This window comes from Brienomyrus brachyistius, chromosome 20 (assembly GCF_023856365.1).
Source record: "Brienomyrus brachyistius isolate T26 chromosome 20, BBRACH_0.4, whole genome shotgun sequence".
NCBI classification, from domain to species: Eukaryota; Metazoa; Chordata; class Actinopteri; order Osteoglossiformes; family Mormyridae; genus Brienomyrus; species Brienomyrus brachyistius.
In genome coordinates, this window is record NC_064552.1 from 1,179,087 (window position 1) to 1,200,335 (window position 21,249).

The following is a 21,249-nucleotide window of genomic DNA, read 5'->3' on the forward strand; positions in this document are numbered from 1 at the left end:
CATGTTCAAAAACAAACTAAAACCGCCGTATTTGAATTCTTTCCCATATTTATTTATCTTTAACGAAACGTCTTGTACGCTGCCATTTAAAATGCGCGTGCGTTTTCTTACCGGGTTGCGTCCCCGTCTGTGTATCTAAGCGCCTCAGTTGTACATAAACGTCTCACCAGTTACCCTGTTGACACAGACTATAAAACCGAGCTGCATAAATCATTGCCACTAGCTATGAAAACAAATAAAAACCAGATTATTTCTAATTGAAATCCTTCGTTTTTAAGGCCCTTGTACGATTATTTACAGCATATATTTTACGTCCAGGAAACAAACCGCAACGATTTCTTCCCGTTTTTAGTCTACTTGTATTTTACCATTTTTATTGATCAATATAAGTGTAAATCGGCTCTATTCTTTAAAAATAAATGTATTTATTTAATACACAATTACTTGGTGCTATTTTAGATTACTTATTCGGACTAATTCTTTAAGATGTAGGTCTCTATAAAGAGAGGCCTAAATCATACAATTTTGAAATACTGATGTTATATTAATCTTAACAACCTTTACAATAAAAATTGCAACAAACAAAACGGCAGCTGAATGCGTATTAATGCGTTAAAGGGCTTGTGTGAGGGTGTTAAAGCTACTTCTCACATGCAATTCGCATTTCTGTAACGGTGTTGTCCGTGTATCTGTGATTCGGGGTGAACTTCCTGTCCGTTAGCAGGTGACAGCCCTAAATGACGGACATTAATTATATAGAAGAAGGTTTTTACGGGTCTTATAAGTCTCCCGGCCGTGAATCGTAATGTAATCTCTGGAGGTATAATAGGCGAATAAGCGGAGGATAACGGTGTCGCCGCACGAGCGGGCGACCTGCGCTCAACGCGCTTACAGCCGAAAGGGTCATCAGCAGTAAGTCCGCGGCAAAGCGCTGTCCCTGTCACTCTTTAAACGGCACGTTAACATTCCCCGTCGCAAAGGCGAATATTAAAATGACTTATGCCGCTTGTGATACAAGTATCAGGCACAGCAGCTGGGAAATAGTCCAAGCTCCTACCCTGTAAACTCTGATAGAAGCCCCAATAAATGCGCAAGCAGTTCTTCTCCTTCTTCATGCCCCTTTTGCACCTGCAGTTGTACAGGGGGCTTTGCTTCAGGGCCTCCATGGCGCTGCGACATTCGTCCTGCGCCTCCAGTCCCGCTACCACGCTGAAGTTGCCCTCCTTCCCAGCGACGCACTGCCTCATTGTCCGGTACTTGGAGCTGCACGCCGGCTCCCTCAGGCACAGATCGCTGGCTCTGACACAGTCCAGCCGGTTCGACCGGGAGAAGACGCTTTCCTCTGCAGACAGCAGTACTTCTGAGGACAAAAAATGGGATTTTCACGATTAAGTGCGACATTCCATAATAATAAAACATTCGCATTTGTTACTTTTTGTTTTATGTTTAAATTAAGTTTCTGGATTATTAGTCATTTCAACACATAAAAGGAAAGCATGAACTGAAAAAAAAAATCCGTTTTGAAAACTACGCATTTCACAGAGATTTAAAGGACAAGTTAAAATGTTAAAAACTGGATTTGTAGAATCTGTAGGATATTTCTTACGCATGAAATGAGCTGTTTTGTTAAGTAAAGAGAGCGCCTAACTGCGTCCATCACACATTAGTCTGTCATATATACTTTGAAATATTTCTCAAACCCAATCGGTTTAATGAAAATCCCGAATTTGAAGACTGTAAATAACAATTCTCTTATTGTTTTCACGTGCCCTTTTAACGTCTTACATCTGCGCCAATCATTATTATAAATATCGTTTTACTAGCCAATTTTAGCCTTTATTTCTACATATATTCTCTCTCCACATCGATTCAAATATTAACTTGGTCTGCCTTCATGAATTTTTCTACTTACCCAACACAGGCAACAAGATGGATAAAGTTAGGAAGATCATCGCGTTATTGTCCGTAGGTTATTAAGACGTCGCAGGCTAGTTTTTAAAAGATTTTACGCAAGTTAAAATTTCGATTCCCCTGATAAATCCACTCGATTCGGAGTCAGATCCATGGAGGCAGCGCGAAAAGGCAGACGGCACTGCATATACATCCAGCAGGTTCCTAAAGGATTTCTTCCTCTCCTAAATGTTGTCCAGTTTGACACCAGCCACACAAAACAGCAGTCCGATGCGCACTAGGAGAACATGCGGGATGAGGAGGAGAAGGCAGTAAGCAGAGGAAGAGGCGTGTGAGACTGATGCGTGCGCTCCCTCGCGCAGAGCCCCCACCAAGGCGCCGGCCAGCGCGCACCGAGCCTCCCTCACGCGATCATTACATTTGCGGATAGTACATAACAGGCAGTGCCGTCTCTGCGCATTAAACAGGCGGCTTCAGGCGGGCTGCTGCGCTGCTTTGGCCGCTGGCTGCGGCGTTAAACGTGGAGAGCTGCGCACATCGGACGCCCGATTCTTAGGTAGGACGAGGCAACACACGGCATCTTTTAAACTCTGTATAACGCAGTTTTATAGCCCGAGTGAAACCTCGAAAAATGAACTCGCTTAGGTTTATTGAAATACAATTGAAGTAACTTTCCCATTTATACAGAAAATCTGATAAACCAAAAATCCAGTAATTAACACTTGTTTTGAAAACTGCTCTCTTCTGTACTGCGTGATTCTGTACGTTTCCCCAACCATGTACAAAACAAATCCTTTCCACTCTCAGACAAGTCAAACACTAATGATTCCTACAAATAAACCGAATATTTCCTTCATTGACAACTGGCAGATTACACACGCACTGGCCGTCGGATAAAAACCGAGTAGCGTATCCAGAAAAATGTCCCCTTGTTTTCTATGTAGATTTTCCTCACCAAAAGTAGCATTTTAGTTTAGTGAACGTTATATTTTCCTACAAACTGCGTTTCAAATTCCGCGCAATTGAAACGGACAAACATAAAATACACTGGTGCGCAAAAGACAAGCCTAAATTAAGTTACTTAAAATTGATAAACCTGGTTTAATTTGCATGGTAATTAATAATGATGATGCCAGGGTAAACTCCTACACAGAACACAATATCTTTATTGTCATTGTACATGTTCTACTAAATATTCTGTGTGCAGACTATCCAGCATTGACACATATTAATAAATAAAAATAGTGTAGCATGGTGACTGTCTGTCTAGCAAATGGCAAGAGATGGATTTAAGGAGGATGCTTGTCAGGCAGCAGTCCTCACCTCTTACCCTTCGGGTCACGTCGGTGCAGACGCTAAGCCGGGGTAATAGGAGCCGCGCGCCCGTGCGCCGCCTATTCGCGGAGAAATATGATCAGCGACCGCCGCCTGTCGACCGACAGGGGAACTTCTTTTCCGCAGCATTTGCGGACAGTGTTGGATTTATTAAAGCCACTAACAACGCAAGCTAAAAATTTAACCTCGACATAAGGGCAACACTCGTAGTCGATTGGATATAAGATTATAATCTTCCTCTATTAATTAAACGTAGATTGCGTGTATTCCTAAACAGAACGTACGCAGTCTTTACATGCCACCTATTACAACTTTCTAAAATATTACGGACGTATTTTGCAAATCATTGAACGTCCCTTGGTATGATGTGTGTACAGGGAGAATGTCTCTCGCCGAAGCACTGGTAATTAAAGGCAAGCACGATCGCGGTGATGAATTAAACGTCATGCACACGAACGAAATGCAGTGTCTGGCAACTGAAACTGCGTGTTTGTGTCATGTCTGCTTGTTTCAGAAGATCTTGTTTTGTAGATGGTTTTTCTCAGAGGTGAAGACGATGAATGAACTGCGACATTGTATAAATTATATCATGTTTCAACATAATACTAATTCATATATTATAGACGCATTAAAATGCTGTTATGGATAATGAATGGAACCACCATATTAGCTGAATTATGTGGGACATCTAAAGTATCCAAGCTCAATGGATGGGGTCAAATCACTGTAGGATTATATGCTCGCTAAGAGACATGGCACTACCTACAGCAGACGGAGACTAGAGAAATGCAGACGTCGAGTTTTAAAATAATTACCGTACGGCTTTCAAAAGCCGAGCTAAATCAAAGGTAAAATAGATAAAATGGGCCTAATTAAAACCTGGTGGCAAATTTAAGACGAGCTCGAATGAGCTCGAATCTCGCGAGTGTCGAAAGGCTCTTTCAACAATAACCATCAACTACCGCTAATGAACTTAAATTCTTATGCATTTGGCATTAATTTATCTTGATGATTTCGCATATAATATAACTGGCTACTTCCTGAAATTAAAAAACATAAAACCGAAACTTTATGAATGGCCTAAGTCAGTAGTTTCTGTTAATTCTCCAAATGAATATCAAAATAATAAGGAAGGCTACTGGCCATGGAAACAATTCTGTATTAAACTTTTAATGTGCTGCGCGCTCTTCGGCTCAGTCATGACATGGGACGGTGTTCCTGCACAGAACATTCCTTTGGAAAACCCTCATCCTCCAGTCTCACTTTTACGACCGCTCTAATTATACGCTTACCATTAGTAACCGCAAACTCCTTACATTACATTCACTTTTTCACACGGTAAAAGCGGCCAGACCGAATCTTTTTTGGACCCGGGTCTGTGTGTGGAAGTATGAATCTGTCATGAGTCCGGGAGGTGCGCAGTAATTAAGAGACTCGTGTTGTTCGCTCCGACGACTGTAACTCTCATTTATGGCGACTAGATTAATACCCCTGCGCCAAGAAACAGGCTGAAGCGATATTAGGACGGGAATGAGAGCGCTGACACGTGTGACGGTCCTTAGCAGCTGATTTATGTCACAGCGGGAGCCGCTTCCTCAACAGCGCGGCCGCTCGGTTTAAGACAACGAGGATCAATCGCAGGCGTGACGGCAAAATCAATTGTTAATTTCCGCAGGATTACATTAGTTAAAATATATCCCTTTAAACTCACTTTTAAATCATGACCAGAAGCTGGATTCATTAAGCATCTGCAATATTGTTAGCAAATATTTGACGACACCTAGATGGTCTGGATCTGGAAAACTAATGATTAGTGATAAAAAAAGACGGATGCAGGAATCTTTGGTAGCAGAGGCCGGCATAAAGCAGCCAAATCGTGTAAATTTTAATGAATTCTGTCCACCATGTGGATGGATTCCCCCGTAAGACCAACGGACAGCCTTACCATTTCCCGTAAGACGATGAACTACGGTAGGCCTACATCTTATTCATTTCGAACTGGTTACACAAGCTGCTAGTTATTTATGTGATGCTTTCTCCACTGGCACGTGTCGCAAGTGGAAATCCCTGCGGAACCGGGTAAATTGTACCAACTGGTCAGACCATGAGCTAAACACTTATTAAACGTATTGGTGTTTTGCTGTGTAGCTGCTATTCATAAAACAAATCATTTCAGTTGTTTGATCCATCCATCCATCCATTTTCCAAACCGCTTATCCTACTGGGTCTTGGGGGCCCCGGATAATAATAATAATAATAATAATAATAATAATAATAATAATAATAATGGCCTTGTGCCACCATTCAATATAGGTAAGTACATGCCTACCAAATATTGAGTTAAAGTACAATGTATAAATTAATTATTCAGTCAACCATTAACTTACCTACATTCAAGGGTGCAGTAAAGGGGGGGGGGGGGGGAGTTAGGATGAACAATTTGGAACATAAGATCTTTTATCGGTCTGGGTTGGGGCCCAAAATCTCCAATGACACAACTGCCATCTGTCAGATGGTATCTCTTAATCCCCCTCCTTTATCCCTCATCATTCCCAGTGTAATCTGGCCAATGAGGGAGCTTCATCCGTCAGATGGCATCTCTTAATCCCCCTCCTTTATCCCTCATCATTCCCAGTGTAATCTGGCCAATGAGGGAGCTTCATCTGTCAGATGACATCTCTTAATCCCCCTCCTTCCATCATCATTCCCAGTGTAATCTGGCCAATGAGGGAGCTTCATCTGTCAGATGACATCTCTTAATCCCCCTCCTTCCATCATCATTCCCAGTGTAATCTGGCCAATGAGGGAGCTTCATCTGTCAGATGACATCTCTTAATCCCCCTCCTTTATCCCTCATCATTCCCAGTGTAATCTGGCCAATGAGGGAGCTTCATCTGTCAGATGACATCTCTTAATCCCCCTCCTTTATCCCTCATCATTCCCAGTGTAATCTGACCAATGAGGGAGCTTCATCTGTCAGATGACATCTCTTAATCCCCCTCCTTTATCCCTCATCATTCCCAGTGTAATCTGGCCAATGAGGGAGCTACATCCGTCAGATGGCATCTTTTAATCCCCCTCCTTTATCCCTCATCATTCCCAGTGTAATCTGGCCAATGAGGGAGCTTCATCTGTCAGATGACATCTCTTAATCCCCCTCCTTTATCCCTCATCATTCCCAGTGTAATCTGGCCAATGAGGGAGCTTCATCTGTCAGATGACATCTCTTAATCCCCCTCCTTTATCCCTCATCATTCCCAGTGTAATCTGGCCAATGAGGGAGCTTCATCCGTCAGATGGCATCTCTTAATCCCCCTCCTTTATCCCTCATCATTCCCAGTGTAATCTGGCCAATGAGGGAGCTTCATCTGTCAGATGACATCTCTTAATCCCCCTCCTTTATCCCTCATCATTCCCAGTGTAATCTGGCCAATGAGGGAGCTTCATCCGTCAGATGGCATCTCTTAATCCCCCTCCTTTATCCCTCATCATTCCCAGTGTAATCTGGCCAATGAGGGAGCTTCATCTGTCAGATGACATCTCTTAATCCCCCTCCTTTATCCCTCATCATTCCCAGTGTAATCTGGCCAATGAGGGAGCTTCATCCGTCAGATGGCATCTCTTAATCCCCCCTCCTTTATCCCTCATCATTCCCAGTGTAATCTGGCCAATGAGGGAGCTTCATCTGTCAGATGACATCTCTTAATCCCCCTCCTTTATCCCTCATCATTCCCAGTGTAATCTGGCCAATGAGGGAGCTTCATCTGTCAGATGACATCTCTTAATCCCCCTCCTTTATCCCTCATCATTCCCAGTGTAATCTGGCCAATGAGGGAGCTTCATCTGTCAGATGACATCTCTTAATCCCCCTCCTTTATCCCTCATCATTCCCAGTGTAATCTGGCCAATGAGGGAGCTTCATCTGTCAGATGACATCTCTTAATCCCCCCTCCTTTATCCCTCATCATTCCCAGTGTAATCTGGCCAATGAGGGAGCTTCATCTGTCAGATGACATCTCTTAATCCCCCTCCTTTATCCCTCATCATTCCCAGTGTAATCTGGCCAATGAGGGAGCTACATCCGTCAGATGACATCTCTTAATCCCCCTCCTTTATCCCTCATCATTCCCAGTGTAATCTGGCCAATGAGGGAGCTTCATCCGTCAGATGGCATCTCTTAATCCCCCTCCTTTATCCCTCATCATTCCCAGTGTAATCTGGCCAATGAGGGAGCTTCATCTGTCAGATGACATCTCTTAACCCCCCCTCCTTTATCCCTCATCATTCCCAGTGTAATCTGGCCAATGAGGGAGCTACATCCGTCAGATGGCATCTTTTAATCCCCCTCCTTTATCCCTCATCATTCCCAGTGTAATCTGGCCAATGAGGGAGCTTCATCTGTCAGATGACATCTCTTAATCCCCCTCCTTTATCCCTCATCATTCCCAGTGTAATCTGGCCAATGAGGGAGCTTCATCTGTCAGATGACATCTCTTAATCCCCCTCCTTTATCCCTCATCATTCCCAGTGTAATCTGGCCAATGAGGGAGCTACATCCGTCAGATGGCATCTTTTAATCCCCCTCCTTTATCCCTCATCATTCCCAGTGTAATCTGGCCAATGAGGGAGCTTCATCTGTCAGATGACATCTCTTAATCCCCCTCCTTTATCCCTCATCATTCCCAGTGTAATCTGGCCAATGAGGGAGCTTCATCTGTCAGATGACATCTCTTAATCCCCCTCCTTTATCCCTCATCATTCCCAGTGTAATCTGGCCAATGAGGGAGCTACATCCGTCAGATGGCATCTTTTAATCCCCTCCCTCTTCCCTCATCATTCCCAGTGTAATCTGGCCAATGAGGGAGCTTCATCCGTCAGATGGCATCTCTTAATCCCCCTCCTTTATCCCTCATCATTCCCAGTGTAATCTGGCCAATGAGGGAGCTACATCTGTCAGATGGCATCTTTTAATCCCCTCCCTCTTCCCTCATCATTCCCAGTGTAATCTGGCCAATGAGGGAGCTACATCCGTCAGATGGCATCTCTTAATCCCCCCTCCTTTATCCCTCATCATTCCCAGTGTAATCTGGCCAATGAGAGAGCTTCATCCGTCAGATGGCATCTCTTAATCCCCCTCCTTTATCCCTCATCATTCCCAGTGTAATCTGGCCAATGAGGGAGCTACATCCGTCAGATGGTATCTCTTAATCCCCCCTCCTTTATCCCTCATCATTCCCAGTGTAATCTGGCCAATGAGGGAGCTACATCCGTCAGATGGTATCTCTTAATCCCCCCTCCTTTATCCCTCATCATTCCCAGTGTAATCTGGCCAATGAGAGAGCTTCATCCGTCAGATGGCATCTCTTAATCCCCCTCCTTTATCCCTCATCATTCCCAGTGTAATCTGGCCAATGAGGGAGCTACATCCGTCAGATGGTATCTCTTAATCCCCCCTCCTTTATCCCTCATCATTCCCAGTGTAATCTGGCCAATGAGGGAGCTACATCCGTCAGATGACATCTCTTAATCCCCCTCCTTTATCCCTCATCATTCCCAGTGTAATCTGGCCAATGAGGGAGCTACATCCGTCAGATGACATCTCTTAATCCCCCTCCTTTATCCCTCATCATTCCCAGTGTAATCTGGCCAATGAGGGAGCTTCATCTGTCAGATGGCATCTTTTAATCCCCTCCCCCTTCCCTCATCATTCCCAGTGTAATCTGGCCAACGAGGGAGCTTCATCCGTCAGATGGCATCTCTTAATCCCCCCTCCTTTATCCCTCATCATTCCCAGTGTAATCTGGCCAATGAGGGAGCTACATCCGTCAGATGGTATCTCTTAATCCCCCCTCCTTTATCCCTCATCATTCCCAGTGTAATCTGGCCAATGAGGGAGCTTCATCTGTCAGATGACATCTCTTAATCCCCCTCCTTTATCCCTCATCATTCCCAGTGTAATCTGGCCAATGAGGGAGCTTCATCCATCAGATGGCATCTCTTAATCCCCCCTCCTTTATCCCTCATCATTCCCAGTGTAATCTGGCCAATGAGGGAGCTACATCCGTCAGATGGCATCTCTTAATCCCCTCCTCCTTCCATCATCATTCCCAGTGTAATCTGGTTAATGAGTAGTTATCCAGGACTAGTAATAAAATAGTTCTACAAAACGATATATTAATTGTATTAATATCTGTATATGTGTATTTTTGTGTGGTTTTAAAATGGCACCAACCCACAAATTTGGTTTGCACAGCACCACTTCTGCTTTTACTACTACTACTACTACTACTACTAATAGTAATAATAAGCATTTTGTAGACTACAGAGTAGTGCAGGGCAGCTGGAGATATGACAGTGAGTTTTATAGGGGTCTGCTGACATCACCGGCAGCACTTGAGTAACCTCCCCTGTTGCCTTGTTTCACTGGAGCAAAAGGCCCTTGGCTGAGGCTGCCTGACGATTTTGTGCCGCTGCTGCGCCGTTGGGTTCATTTGTCAGGAACGTCCCGATTTTTTTTGTGAGACCTGTCAATCCCGTCAGCCTACTAAATTTTTCATTGCAGGGAACCGAACCGTTTCAAAGGTTTATCAATCAATTATATTGACCAGATGTCCGAGATGGTAAAAACAGACGTGCAGCCGCGCCTAAGCCTGCTTGTGTCATACCTCCATGTACTGGGTGTATTACTTTTAAGAGCCTTGCAGATGTTCAGCTCGGGGCAAACATTGCTTCTGTTTTCTGTGAATCCAGCAGCATGTAATTAGAAGCTGAATAACGATAATTTGCCTTCCATGGCTGATTGAGCACGTCTCCGGGGAATGTAGCGGAAAGCTTCCTAAGAGTTTAAATGCCAATACGAAAGCATCGCACTGATTACTGAACGACCTAGAAAACATAAATTATGTAGAGAAACGCCTGTTTTTGCAGCTTTATTTACAGCGCCCGAAGAACAAAAGCGAGTTTATTGCTTTTAAATCAATATTTACAGTGGGACATATTGTTTATTTAATTTGACTTAGGCTCTAAGTGCATGGGGCACAAAATAACTCATTACAGCATTAACATTAAAGCGGCTCTCTCCTTTTCCAGCCCCTAGACGTGTGACTAGGTCTGTCTCAGGAGAAATCAGGACTGTACCTAAGTGTTGACTTCCCCGGTGTAAACACTTTTTGAGCAATTGCTTTTTGGGGAGTGGTGGTTCTTTCACTTCTGGCCTGGAGATTTTAAGATTTAAGCTAGTATCTCTGCTCCAAACAGAAAGATTGTAATGTTTTACATTCCTTTATTCACATGATTATTTACTCTATTTAGACAGGCCTTCTACAAGCACTAAATAAACCTGGTGCAACAACGCAGTTTTTCAAATTTACTACTATTACTGCGAAAAGTCAGAATATACATCGTGGATAATTCTCTGGGGGTGGCATGGTGGTGCAGTGGTTAGCACTGTTGCCTCACAACATAAAAACCGGGTTCGAGTCTCCGCCTGGGTCACATGTGTGTGGAGTTTGCATGTTCTCCCCATGTCGTCGTGGGGTTTCCTCTGGGTACTCCGGTTTCCCCCCACAGTCCAAAGACATGCTGAGGCTAATTGGACTTGCTAAATTGCCCGTACGTGTGCATGTGTGATTGAATGGTGTGTGAGTGTGTCCCCATCCTGTGCTGGCCCCCCATCCTGGGTTGTTTCCTGCCTCGTGCCCATTGCTTCCGGGATAGGCTCTGGACCCCCCGCGACCCAGAAGGATAAGCGGGTTGGAAAATGGATGGATGGATAATTCTCTGTAATGATACAGTAAGTGGCTTATTCGTTGGCTTCATTGAGTATCTGAATGGGCACAATCGCTTTTTCATCATTATGTCGGATGCAGTACAAGCAACGCTGCTTCACGTTATTCCTGCACATAAAAGTTGACAAGAAGCCACATGTGCAAAATGAGAAATATTCATGAGGAAAACAAAGGAAGCTACGTTACAAAGTAAAATATAATATATATTATAATATATAATGACCCTGTGTTGAGGAAAATGTGGAAATAGGTTCACATGGGGGCTTAAGAAGGGCATTTTTTTCGTTAGTAATATAGTTGTTGATTGAATTGTACAAATAGTTCATATAACACCGTTATATTTAGTTTAGAACATGTCAGGATCTCAGCGCAGGCCCTGATCACGCTGCGGTGATGCTGCTGCCGTCTCTCAGCCATGCCTGTCCTGCCGCTTGTCAGCTACACGTCACCCTGTTGCATTCGCCAGACTGACGTTTCCTTACATATCAGTGAAATATTTTGAAAGTAGTCCTGAAGTCGTCAAAAAAGTAAGGATGTGCCGGTTCACGTAAATAAATAAATAACCCTAATTTAGTTAGCGGTTCTATTTATGCGATGCGTTTTATTATTAGTTGTAAAAACGCAAATGTTCCCATATCTGCATTATCCCAGTGACAGAAACAGGTCAAGGAGATGTGAGTAAAACATGTACGTGCTCCTTCACCAGTATGCCGGCTGTTTCTGCCCTGGTGTTTAAAATGTAATCAGAGCACTGCTTACGCAAAGCAATAGTCATTCGCGATAACGCTCTCTCTTTGACATGGCCTATTTCTTAGCAATTGTTCTGAAAATTTCAGAAGGATTTAACATGAAGCAGCATCCATTGTATGCATTGTATTTAATGAAATGCACAATATAATAGTTTTTATAGAAAGTTATAATAGCATTTTACATAAATTAATGAATTCCAATTTGACTTCTACAGCTCCTGCTCCAGTCAGACCCCCACATGGACAGCTCCTGCTCCAGTCGGACCCCCACATGGACAGCTCCTGCCTCAGTCGGACCCCCACATGGACAGCTCCTGCCTCAGTCGGACCCCCACATGGACAGCTCCTGCTCCAGTCGGACCCCCACATGGACAGCTCCTGCCTCAGTCGGACCCCCACATGGACAGCTCCTGCTTCAGTCGGACACCACATGGACAGCTCCTGCCTCAGTCAGACCCCCACATGGACAGCTCCTGCTCCAGTCGGACCCCCACATGGACAGCTCCTGCTTCAGTCGGACCCCCACATGGACAGCTCCTGCCCCAGTCGGACCCCCACATGCACAGCTCCTGCTCCAGTCGGACCCCCACACGGACAGCTCCCGCCTCAGTCGGACACCACATGGACAGCTCCTGCTCCAGTCGGACCCCCACATGGACAGCTCCTGCCCCAGTCAGACCCCCACATGGACAGCTCCTGCTTCAGTAAGGCCCCACATGTACAGCTCCTGCTCCAGTCGGACCCCCACATGGACAGCTCCTGCTCCAGTCGGACCCCCACATGTACAGCTCCTGCCTCAGTCGGACCTCCACATGGACAGCTTCTGCTCCAGTTGGACCCCCACATGTACAGCTCCTGCTCCAGTCGGACCCCCATATGGACAGCTCCTGCCTCAGTCGGACCTCCACATGGACAGCTCCTGCTCCAGTCGGACCTCCACATGGACAGCTTCTGCCCCAGTCAGACCCCCACATGGACAGCTCCTGCTCCAGTCGGACCCCCACATGGACAGCTCCTGCTCCAGGCGGACACCGCATGGACAGCTCCTGCCTCAGTTAGACCCCCACATGGACAGCTCCTGCCCCAGTCGGACCCCCACATGGACAGCTCCTGCCCCAGTCAGACCCCCACATGGACAGCTCCTGCCCCAGTCAGACCCCCACATGGACAGCTCCTGCCCCAGTCAGACCCCCACATGGACAGCTCCTGCCACAGTTGGAGGATCATGATTTCAGCCTGTGTAGATTTTGCTAATCCAACTGGCCAGTATTACCTAATTTAAACACAAACAAATTTCCCCTTGTTAAACAAAACACTCACGTTCTCTAGTATTAAGCAAATGAAACTGATAATAATGTAACCTGAACTTGTATTTAAAAAACAACACTAGAGAGTTGAAAGGTGTTTGAGTAAGGCCAGTGTGAGTGCTTTTGCAAGCACTAGGGGGCAGCACTGTGCTGGGTGTCGCAGGTAGACCACACAGTGCTTTTACTGCTGAGTATCAGTGTGTCATCTAGCGCTGGAGCCGTCAGATCAGGCAGCAGGCCTCAGGCTTTGAGGCGAACCATGCTGATAAAGTTTAACCAAGCATGAGACGAAATAGAATGAGATGCCCGTCCAGAGGATGACGGGTGGCAGCTGGTGACCTGTGTTTCTGACCACAGGGAGGCCTTCAGTGGGGCTCACAGCCCAAGTTAGCTGGCACCCAGCCAATCACCTTACCTCCTAATCCTACTCCACCTTGCGTTACTGTCCATCCATCTTTCCCTTCCTCTTCTCGCTGTTTTTCCACTACATGGTAAAGGGGCTCTACGTTAGGTTAACAATGTTAACTGACACCCGGGAGATGCTTGAATATAATTATTTATGTAGTCTGAGCCAATGGCACCAGCCCACAGGAATGCCAGTGCCCAGTGCTTATCTTACAGTGACTCAAACCCTGCGCCAAGCACTGGATGCAGGAATGGTACAGAATGCTGACCCCAGATTGAGAACCCCAAACGCATGCCTGTGCACAGAGGGCCAGCTCAGGTACCCCCCTGCGGAGACATGTGGGCTCATGGGAGCCAGTGGGACCCCCTGTGCGAGGTCCCTGCAGTGACACAAGCCCACAGCTTTGATCTCAGCTCCTGCCCCTCCCTCCCGCTGGCTGCTATCATGGCATGTAAACGTGAACGTGCGTGCACGGATACACGTGTCCGGCGGCGTCTGATTGAGGATTCCGCTGGTACGACATGCAGAACATTCCCTTTGAAGATAAGCACAGCGTTTCCCCACAGGCCATGGATTAGATCCTCTCCTCTTTAAATGCAGGATCCGAATGCTTCCTCTGCTGCCGTGGTAACAAGGCATCGCATGGCACCACCGGCTGTGATGATGAAGTGGCATGTGAGGGCGAGGGCGAGCACAGCTCTAGGAGCGGATTTCACACATGCAGAGACCACCATGTCATCCGTGGCCCACTGTGGATGGGAAGAGACACGTGGCACTTGTACTGCCTTTCCATGAGCAGACTTCCTGTGTGTCACTTCCTGTATGCTAACGTTAGTAAAGTATTGTTAGTAGTGTTGTTACTGCTTCGGCTCATACTACAGCCATCCCAGGTGTGCTTCCTCAGGGACAGTTGGTTCACAACACAGCTGAGCCAATGCAAAGGCTGGTGATTGGCTCAGCAGGCTAAACCTCTATGCCTATAACTGGAAGGTTTGCGGTTTGAGCCCATACTTAGGCAGAATAGCCACATGTCAGTGGGCCCTTAACCACTAGCTCCAGGGGTGCTGCATGCAGGGACTGGCCCCAAAGGGGTGGCCACTCAAAGTTTTCTGCACTGCTACTGGACTTTGGACGTTCCCAGCCACATTTGATTGAGTGCTGGCGTTTAAACTGTGAATGATCCAAAAGTCAAAGCCAGCAGACACAGGACCGCAATAGGAGCAGAGCAGTGACCCTCACTGACAGTCACTGCTCTGCTAGCTGCAGGCACTGCTGTGATCCTGTAGCTCTTCCTAGCATCGCACCTGTTTATTTGCATTCACTTCTTATTCACTTCACCCTCTGCTGCACATGCCATCCCCCCCCCCCCAGTACTGGAGTACCCCCCCCACCCAGACATTTCTCTCTATATATTCAAAATGATTGGTCAATAAATATCTTTCTGATTTTGATTCTGATTCACTCTCCATCTAAGTAGATTCCTAAATCGGTGACACTGAGGTTCGCAGAGACACGGGGGGGGTGGGGGGGGTGTTGTCGGAGGGGGGATTAGCGATGGCTCCCCTTCCCGAGAGCTAATTAAAGGGCTCTGCAGCTTTAATGGAAAATTTCAATGGCCAAATTATCACCTGACTGAACAAAGCCTGACCTGCCTGTTTCACCTTATAAACAGGAGCCAAATCCAAACACAATTTCGCAGCCAACAGAAAAGTTAATTAAGCAAAAATAACAACATTTTCACTTACTTTCGTGAAAGTAACCAGGAGAGGTAATGACAAGTGATTTGGAGCCCATTCAAGAACAACACGCTTATTAACCCAACCAATGGGGGCTCAGGTACGAAAAACGGGCAGTAGAAAGCAGAATTAATCCCATTAACACATTCCGTACGTGAACAAAATCAATGCTGACCTGATAAAGGCTCTGCGGACAGCATACATGCTGCAGCAATAGAGAGCAGAAAGGTAACCTTATGGAACGGAATTCATCCAGATCTGCCGTCTTTACAGTTCTCCTCATTTGCTTTGACACATTTCATGAGACATACTTGTCATTTTCACAAATATAAAATATGAATTTCTCAAAAAGGTTTATGCATGTAGCACAACAATATGGTTTAGCTGCAAGAGGCTGTATCTCCCCCAAAGTAAAATAAAAAAAAATGTCTCAAAAGCAAATAATTCTATTAATGAATTGGTCAGTACCACAAAAATGAAAAGTACCTTCAGCAATATTTTAACCACGAGAGTCAAAATGCTTAGATATATAGTCAGTATGTCAGTGTAAGTACGACAGTGTCAGAATGCCAGTGTAAGTATGACAGTGTCAGAATGCCAGTGTAAGTATGACAGTGTCAGAATGCCAACGTAAGTATGACAGTGTCAGTATAACAACGTAAGTATGACAGTGTCAGTATACCAGCGTAAGTATGACAGTTCAGTATACCAGCATAAGTATGACAGTGTCAGTATGTCAGTGTAAGTATGACAGTGTAAGTATGACAGTGTCAGTATGTCGATGTAAGTGTGACAGTGTCAGTATGACAGTGTCAGTATGTCGATGTAAGTATGAGTGTCAGTATGCCAGCGTATGACAGTGTCAGTATGTCGATGTAAGTATGACAGTGTCAGTATGTCGATGTAAGTGTGACAGTGTCAGTATGACAGTGTCAGTATGTCGATGTAAGTGTGACAATGTCAGTATGACAGTGCCAGTATGACAGTGTAAGTATGACAGTGTCAATATGCCAGTATAGGTATGCTCCTGAGCTCCACAATTATGAATGATAATTGCATCTAACTTTCTCACTGCCACTGCCTGATAATTATTTTCAGCAAGCTGATACTTATTCTTGTCAGACACCAGCAGTTTCATCATTGCAAGGCTCTACATTACAGTATGTAAAGCTCACTGGTAAGAGAAAGCACTTGCATGCACATGTAACTGCTTCAGATCTCAAGACAGTACAACAGCGAACAAAAAGTTACACAGCACTGTCTAACACAAAAACAACGGAATGGCAGCACAAGAATAACAAAATCATGTACTGTGGGAACCAAAAATACAACAATGGCGTATCACTGCGATTTATGTAGTGTCTGGCAGAGGGAAGGCTCACTTACTGAGGAAAAAAAGTTTTTACAAACACTCACACAAACACCATAAAACTACCAAACCACACATAACGGCGAAACACTAGGAGGTCTGACGCTGGACTGTAAAACACAGACACGGTGGGTAATATACACAATGGCTATAGACCCGCGAGAATCGGACAGGGCTCACATATGACGTAGGCAAGGACTCCCGCAACAACAAATAATATTTACAACTACAAAAACAAGGAGCTATTTGCAACATGTTCCCAGCATGTTCAGGGCGCTACACTATTCCTTAATCGTGATGGCGAACACGATGACCACTTACGTTTATACTTTTGGATGTATAATTATTACAACGGGAAACTACATAATCTAATTTTATGTAGAATTACAACAAGATTAAAGCAGTTGATAATTGTGCCATATAATGGGCATTGTACAAGAACATTCAAATTCACGTACTAAAACATTTGGAAATTTCTGTGAAACAACGAGACATGACTTTCTGCTGTGCAATAGTGACATTATGGTGTGGGGATTACATTTGTTTTTTTTTGCAAATGTTAATTGTCATTTGAGAAATATGACAAAGCGATCGAAGAAAACCGGACCAATTTCACATACTTTACCCCATAAGGACCCAGTTTTATTAACTGCACTCCTGCAAGATACAGGTGGATTACTCTCTTCTCAAAGTATGCTTCTTTTATTTGCATCTATTTATGAACTTGTCCTTAATACACAATCTGTTTGCTATATGCGGTTCACGGTAACCTTACGGTCCAACAGGTATACCTCATGCGTGAAGCTGTGAACCTGAGAATCAAACGTACAGCGCGCATTTTCAGCCCCGCGGAGCAAATTGCTGCCATGATTTTACTACAGTGCAAGACGTGCACTTAGTCACAGGATATGGCGCATTAAACACATTTTACTGAAATTTAACAAACAGCACCGTCACTATGTCAGATACAAGTGTGTGAACCCAATCTGAAAGGCACAAGCCAAGACAGCTTCTGGCCAGTTTGATCCGCTATGTGACCAAACAGGCGCAAAAAGGTCTTGTCGGGAAGATGTGATAATTAAATATCCCATTTTATATGTTGGTGCAGTTTAATTTAATTCGATACAGAGCGGCTGTATAGGAAGATTAACCCTGACCTTAAAGCAAACGTTTCAGGGGGAGTCCATGTATGTGTCACAAGAGACAATCTCTGTATTTTATTTTATGTGAATGAAACAGGTTGTGTGGATTGCATAGAAAGAGAAAATCTCTATTATATATAAAAACGCTTACCAGACACATTATACCCCTTTAAAAGCCGGCTATTCATATTAAGTACCCTGCTTAAAGGTACAACAATACAGATACCTTAACCAGCAAACTTTTATCAGGCCCACATTTACACCCTTTACCATACCTACAGTACCCTCCTCTTCCATTGAACTCACTGATATATTGATTTTCACACTGTCTCGGGGTCGGAAGATATCGTTTTATTATAAATGGTTCCCTGTTGTTGTCGTACTTGGCGGGCTCCCTAGGTGGCAGTATGGGTGTAGGGTGACTGAAAGTCAATGAAGCTGGGCTTTGGTGCCACCGATTGAGATTATTTAAAGGTTTTTTTGCGGGATTTCGCTCGCGCGGCTGGTGATTCGTTTGGTGTTTCAAGTGTGCGGATTTTTGAGGGGTGGCTCACAATCAGCTTTATTACTGTGTTTAAAGAAAAAGTCCAAAATTTTAGTAATGAAAGGTTGCGCTACAATACTGCCCCCTCCTATTTATAGAGGTTAGAAACGTCGCAGCGTGTGAGCACCCGTGAAGGAGGCAGTAAGACGCCAGTCTGGGTGAAAAGAAAACGTCCTAGAAAATCTCTAGCGTTATGTTTGTTGGTAAGTCTCTTATCACCAGGGGGCGCTGGAGCACTGCAGTTCTGTCAGTCATGTAACCGTATATTTGAATTATTATTATTTTATTTTATATTTTCAGCGTTACCTGAAGCAGAATGATGGTCTGGCTGACGCATTAACATTAACGTAATGGTATCTATATGTTATTACCTGTTGAGTAATCCTGTACTCGGTTGCTGAGTTCTATGTGTCTGGTGATGTAAAATGTTCAGAAGCTCGGCCTTCCGGCACTACCCTGTGGTCAGCTGCACTCACTGCAGTCTCGTTACCACCCTGTGGTTAGTGTCAGCTGGAGTCACTGCAGTCATGTTACCGCCCTGAGATCAATGCCAGCAACACTCACTGCGGTCACTTTACCACCCTGCAATCAATGCCAGCTGCAGTCACTGCAGTCATGTTACCACCCTGCAATCAATGTCAGCTGCAGCTGTGGTCATGTTACCACCCTGCAGTCAGTGTCAGCTGTAGCTGTGGTCATGTTACCACCCTGCAGTCAGTGTCAGCTGTAGCTGTGGTCATGTTACCACCCTGTTGTCAGTGTCAGCTGCACTCACTGCAGTCATGTTACCACCCTGTGGTCAGAGTCAGCTGCAGTTACTGCGGTCACGTTACTGCCCTGCGATTAATGTCAACTGCAGTCACTGTAGTCATGTTACCACCCAGCGATCAATGTCAGCTGCAGTCGTTGTGGTCATGTTACCACCCTGCAGTACGTGTCAGCTGCAGCTGTGGTCATGTTACCACTCTGCAGTGTGTCAGCTGCAGCTGTGGTCATGTTACCACCCTGTGGTCAGTGTCAGCTGCAGCTGTGGTCATGTTACCACTCTGCAGTGTGTCAGCTGCAGCTGTGGTCATGTTACCACCCTGTGGTCAGTGTCAGCTGAAGTCGTTGAGGTCATGTTGTCCTCCTGCGGTCAGTGTCAACTGCAGTCACTGTGCAACGTTACCACCTGCGGTAAGTGTCAGCCACAGTCAATGCAGTCACGTTACCACCCTGCGGTCACGTTACCGCCCTGCGATCAATGTCAGCTGCAGTCACTGCGGTCATGTTACCACCCTGCGGTAAGTGTTACCTCCAGCCCTGGTCAGGTTACATCATTGCAGACAAATGAACCCTGTAGTCTATGTTATGTTACTAGCCATGTGGTTGTGTGTACTTATACTTACGTTTATATTACCTTTGTTTTCCTGGGCAGAACTATAACACGACCGTAGCCATCATGTCTACCTGTGTTCAGAGACCTCCACAAGATTATTCAGTATTAATTATTAATAGCTCAAATTTTCTATATGAATATAAATTTGTGAATTCACAGCTCTGCATAATTATTATGAAGTGATTATGTCAGTCTGTGGAGGCACCAGGCTTATGCAGTGGCCTGCAAATGTCATGTAAATATATGCCTGGTCAGTCACACCACTGCTTGGTGAGGGAAGCATTTACCCCAGATGACCTAAAGGTGGCAGTGTGACACAGTGAGTGTTCACTGGGAGCTGTTGGCTGGAGCCCACCCTCCAAAATACTGGCTTTTTTCCCAGACCCCCTCTGCTCCATTCATTATTTGGGAACAGAAGCTGCCCTTGTCTGCTTATCATTGACAATTATTGATTGAATTGAGTTATAGTTGGTCATGTTACCTTTGCTTGTTTTTGTTTATTTTTTTATTGGGAAGCAGAATGATGGTTTCACAGATGAGGCGAAAATGACGCACGAATGCTGATTCGCTGAAGCGTCCTGTTGTTAACATCCTATTTATAAGGGTGAGATTTGAATGGAATACCGCGACTTGAGGGGCTGTGCCTATATTACGACAAACACCTGGTCACTTCATCTGGCACAGAACTATGGCTGTGATATGACCCCCCTTTTGATTGGGCTGCCCACCAGGGGGCGATGGTCTTCCACGTGTCACTGCTGAGCTTTGGTCGCCGGCACGCAAAGGGTGATGACAGTATCCTCTAGCTCTCGAAGACTGAAATGATGCTGGTCAGACTTGTAGATGGAAGGTTCTGTGTGCCGACTATGCACCAGGACCCAGAACAGGTCATGTTTATTGCATGTTTATGATGTGTTTTAAACTGTTATGGTTCCCCTGGGTGCATTTGTGCGGCAGTGATAGCTCCTGCGTGAGAATCAAAGCCGCTGCGCTGGGCTTCTCTTGCCGTTTGGTCTTTTCAGTCAGATCACGGCATGAAGCAGATGCCTGTCTGTAACTAGAGATGTCCGCTTCTCAGCCTGTTGTGATCACACAGAGACGGCAGCAAACTGGCGGACGTGCCTCGCTGGTGTGACAGGAAGCTGGCCCTAACTTCCTGTCAGCATCCTGTGACCCTCATGTATTCCAGATGCATTAGTTTCCCATCAGCATTGCTGCCCAGCTGCTATGATGTTTGCTCAGCATTGCAGTGGTGTCGTGGGAGTGTTTAGCATGTAACCTGAGCTCAGATTAGGTCTGGGAAAGGCTCATTAGTTATGGTAATAGCTGCGAGATATCATGCACCCGCTGCTGTGGCAGGTTAGTGGAGTGTGACTGTAATACCTGGGTCCAGTTTCCTGCCCCACATCGCTTTCCTATTGGCTGAACTTTTTACATGCACACAGCTTGCACTGCCTGGTTCTCTCATCCACCAGATCCCTGCCCTGCAGTATCATTGGCTGAACCTAATGAAGGTGAACATGTAGAGGAACATTAATGCTAAAGCCACAGCATGCAAGGAAACCACCAATGACATAGTGGTTTA

General features: G+C 45.3%; 1 protein-coding gene across 1 annotated transcript in view; it reads right to left on the bottom strand.

The window, feature by feature from the left end:
* gfra1b (gdnf family receptor alpha 1b) overlaps window positions 1–2,462 on the bottom strand; it is a 43,776-nt gene extending 41,314 nt beyond the window's left edge. Inside the window, exons 1-2 of the mRNA XM_048986744.1 lie at window positions 1,913–2,462; window positions 1,058–1,360 (exon numbers count right to left, since the gene is read on the bottom strand). Coding sequence (XP_048842701.1) covers window positions 1,058–1,360; window positions 1,913–1,952 — 343 coding nt within the window. The 5' untranslated portion in view covers window positions 1,953–2,462. The remainder of the gene's footprint in view (window positions 1–1,057; window positions 1,361–1,912) is intronic.
* Window positions 2,463–21,249: the final 18,787 nt, after the last annotated feature.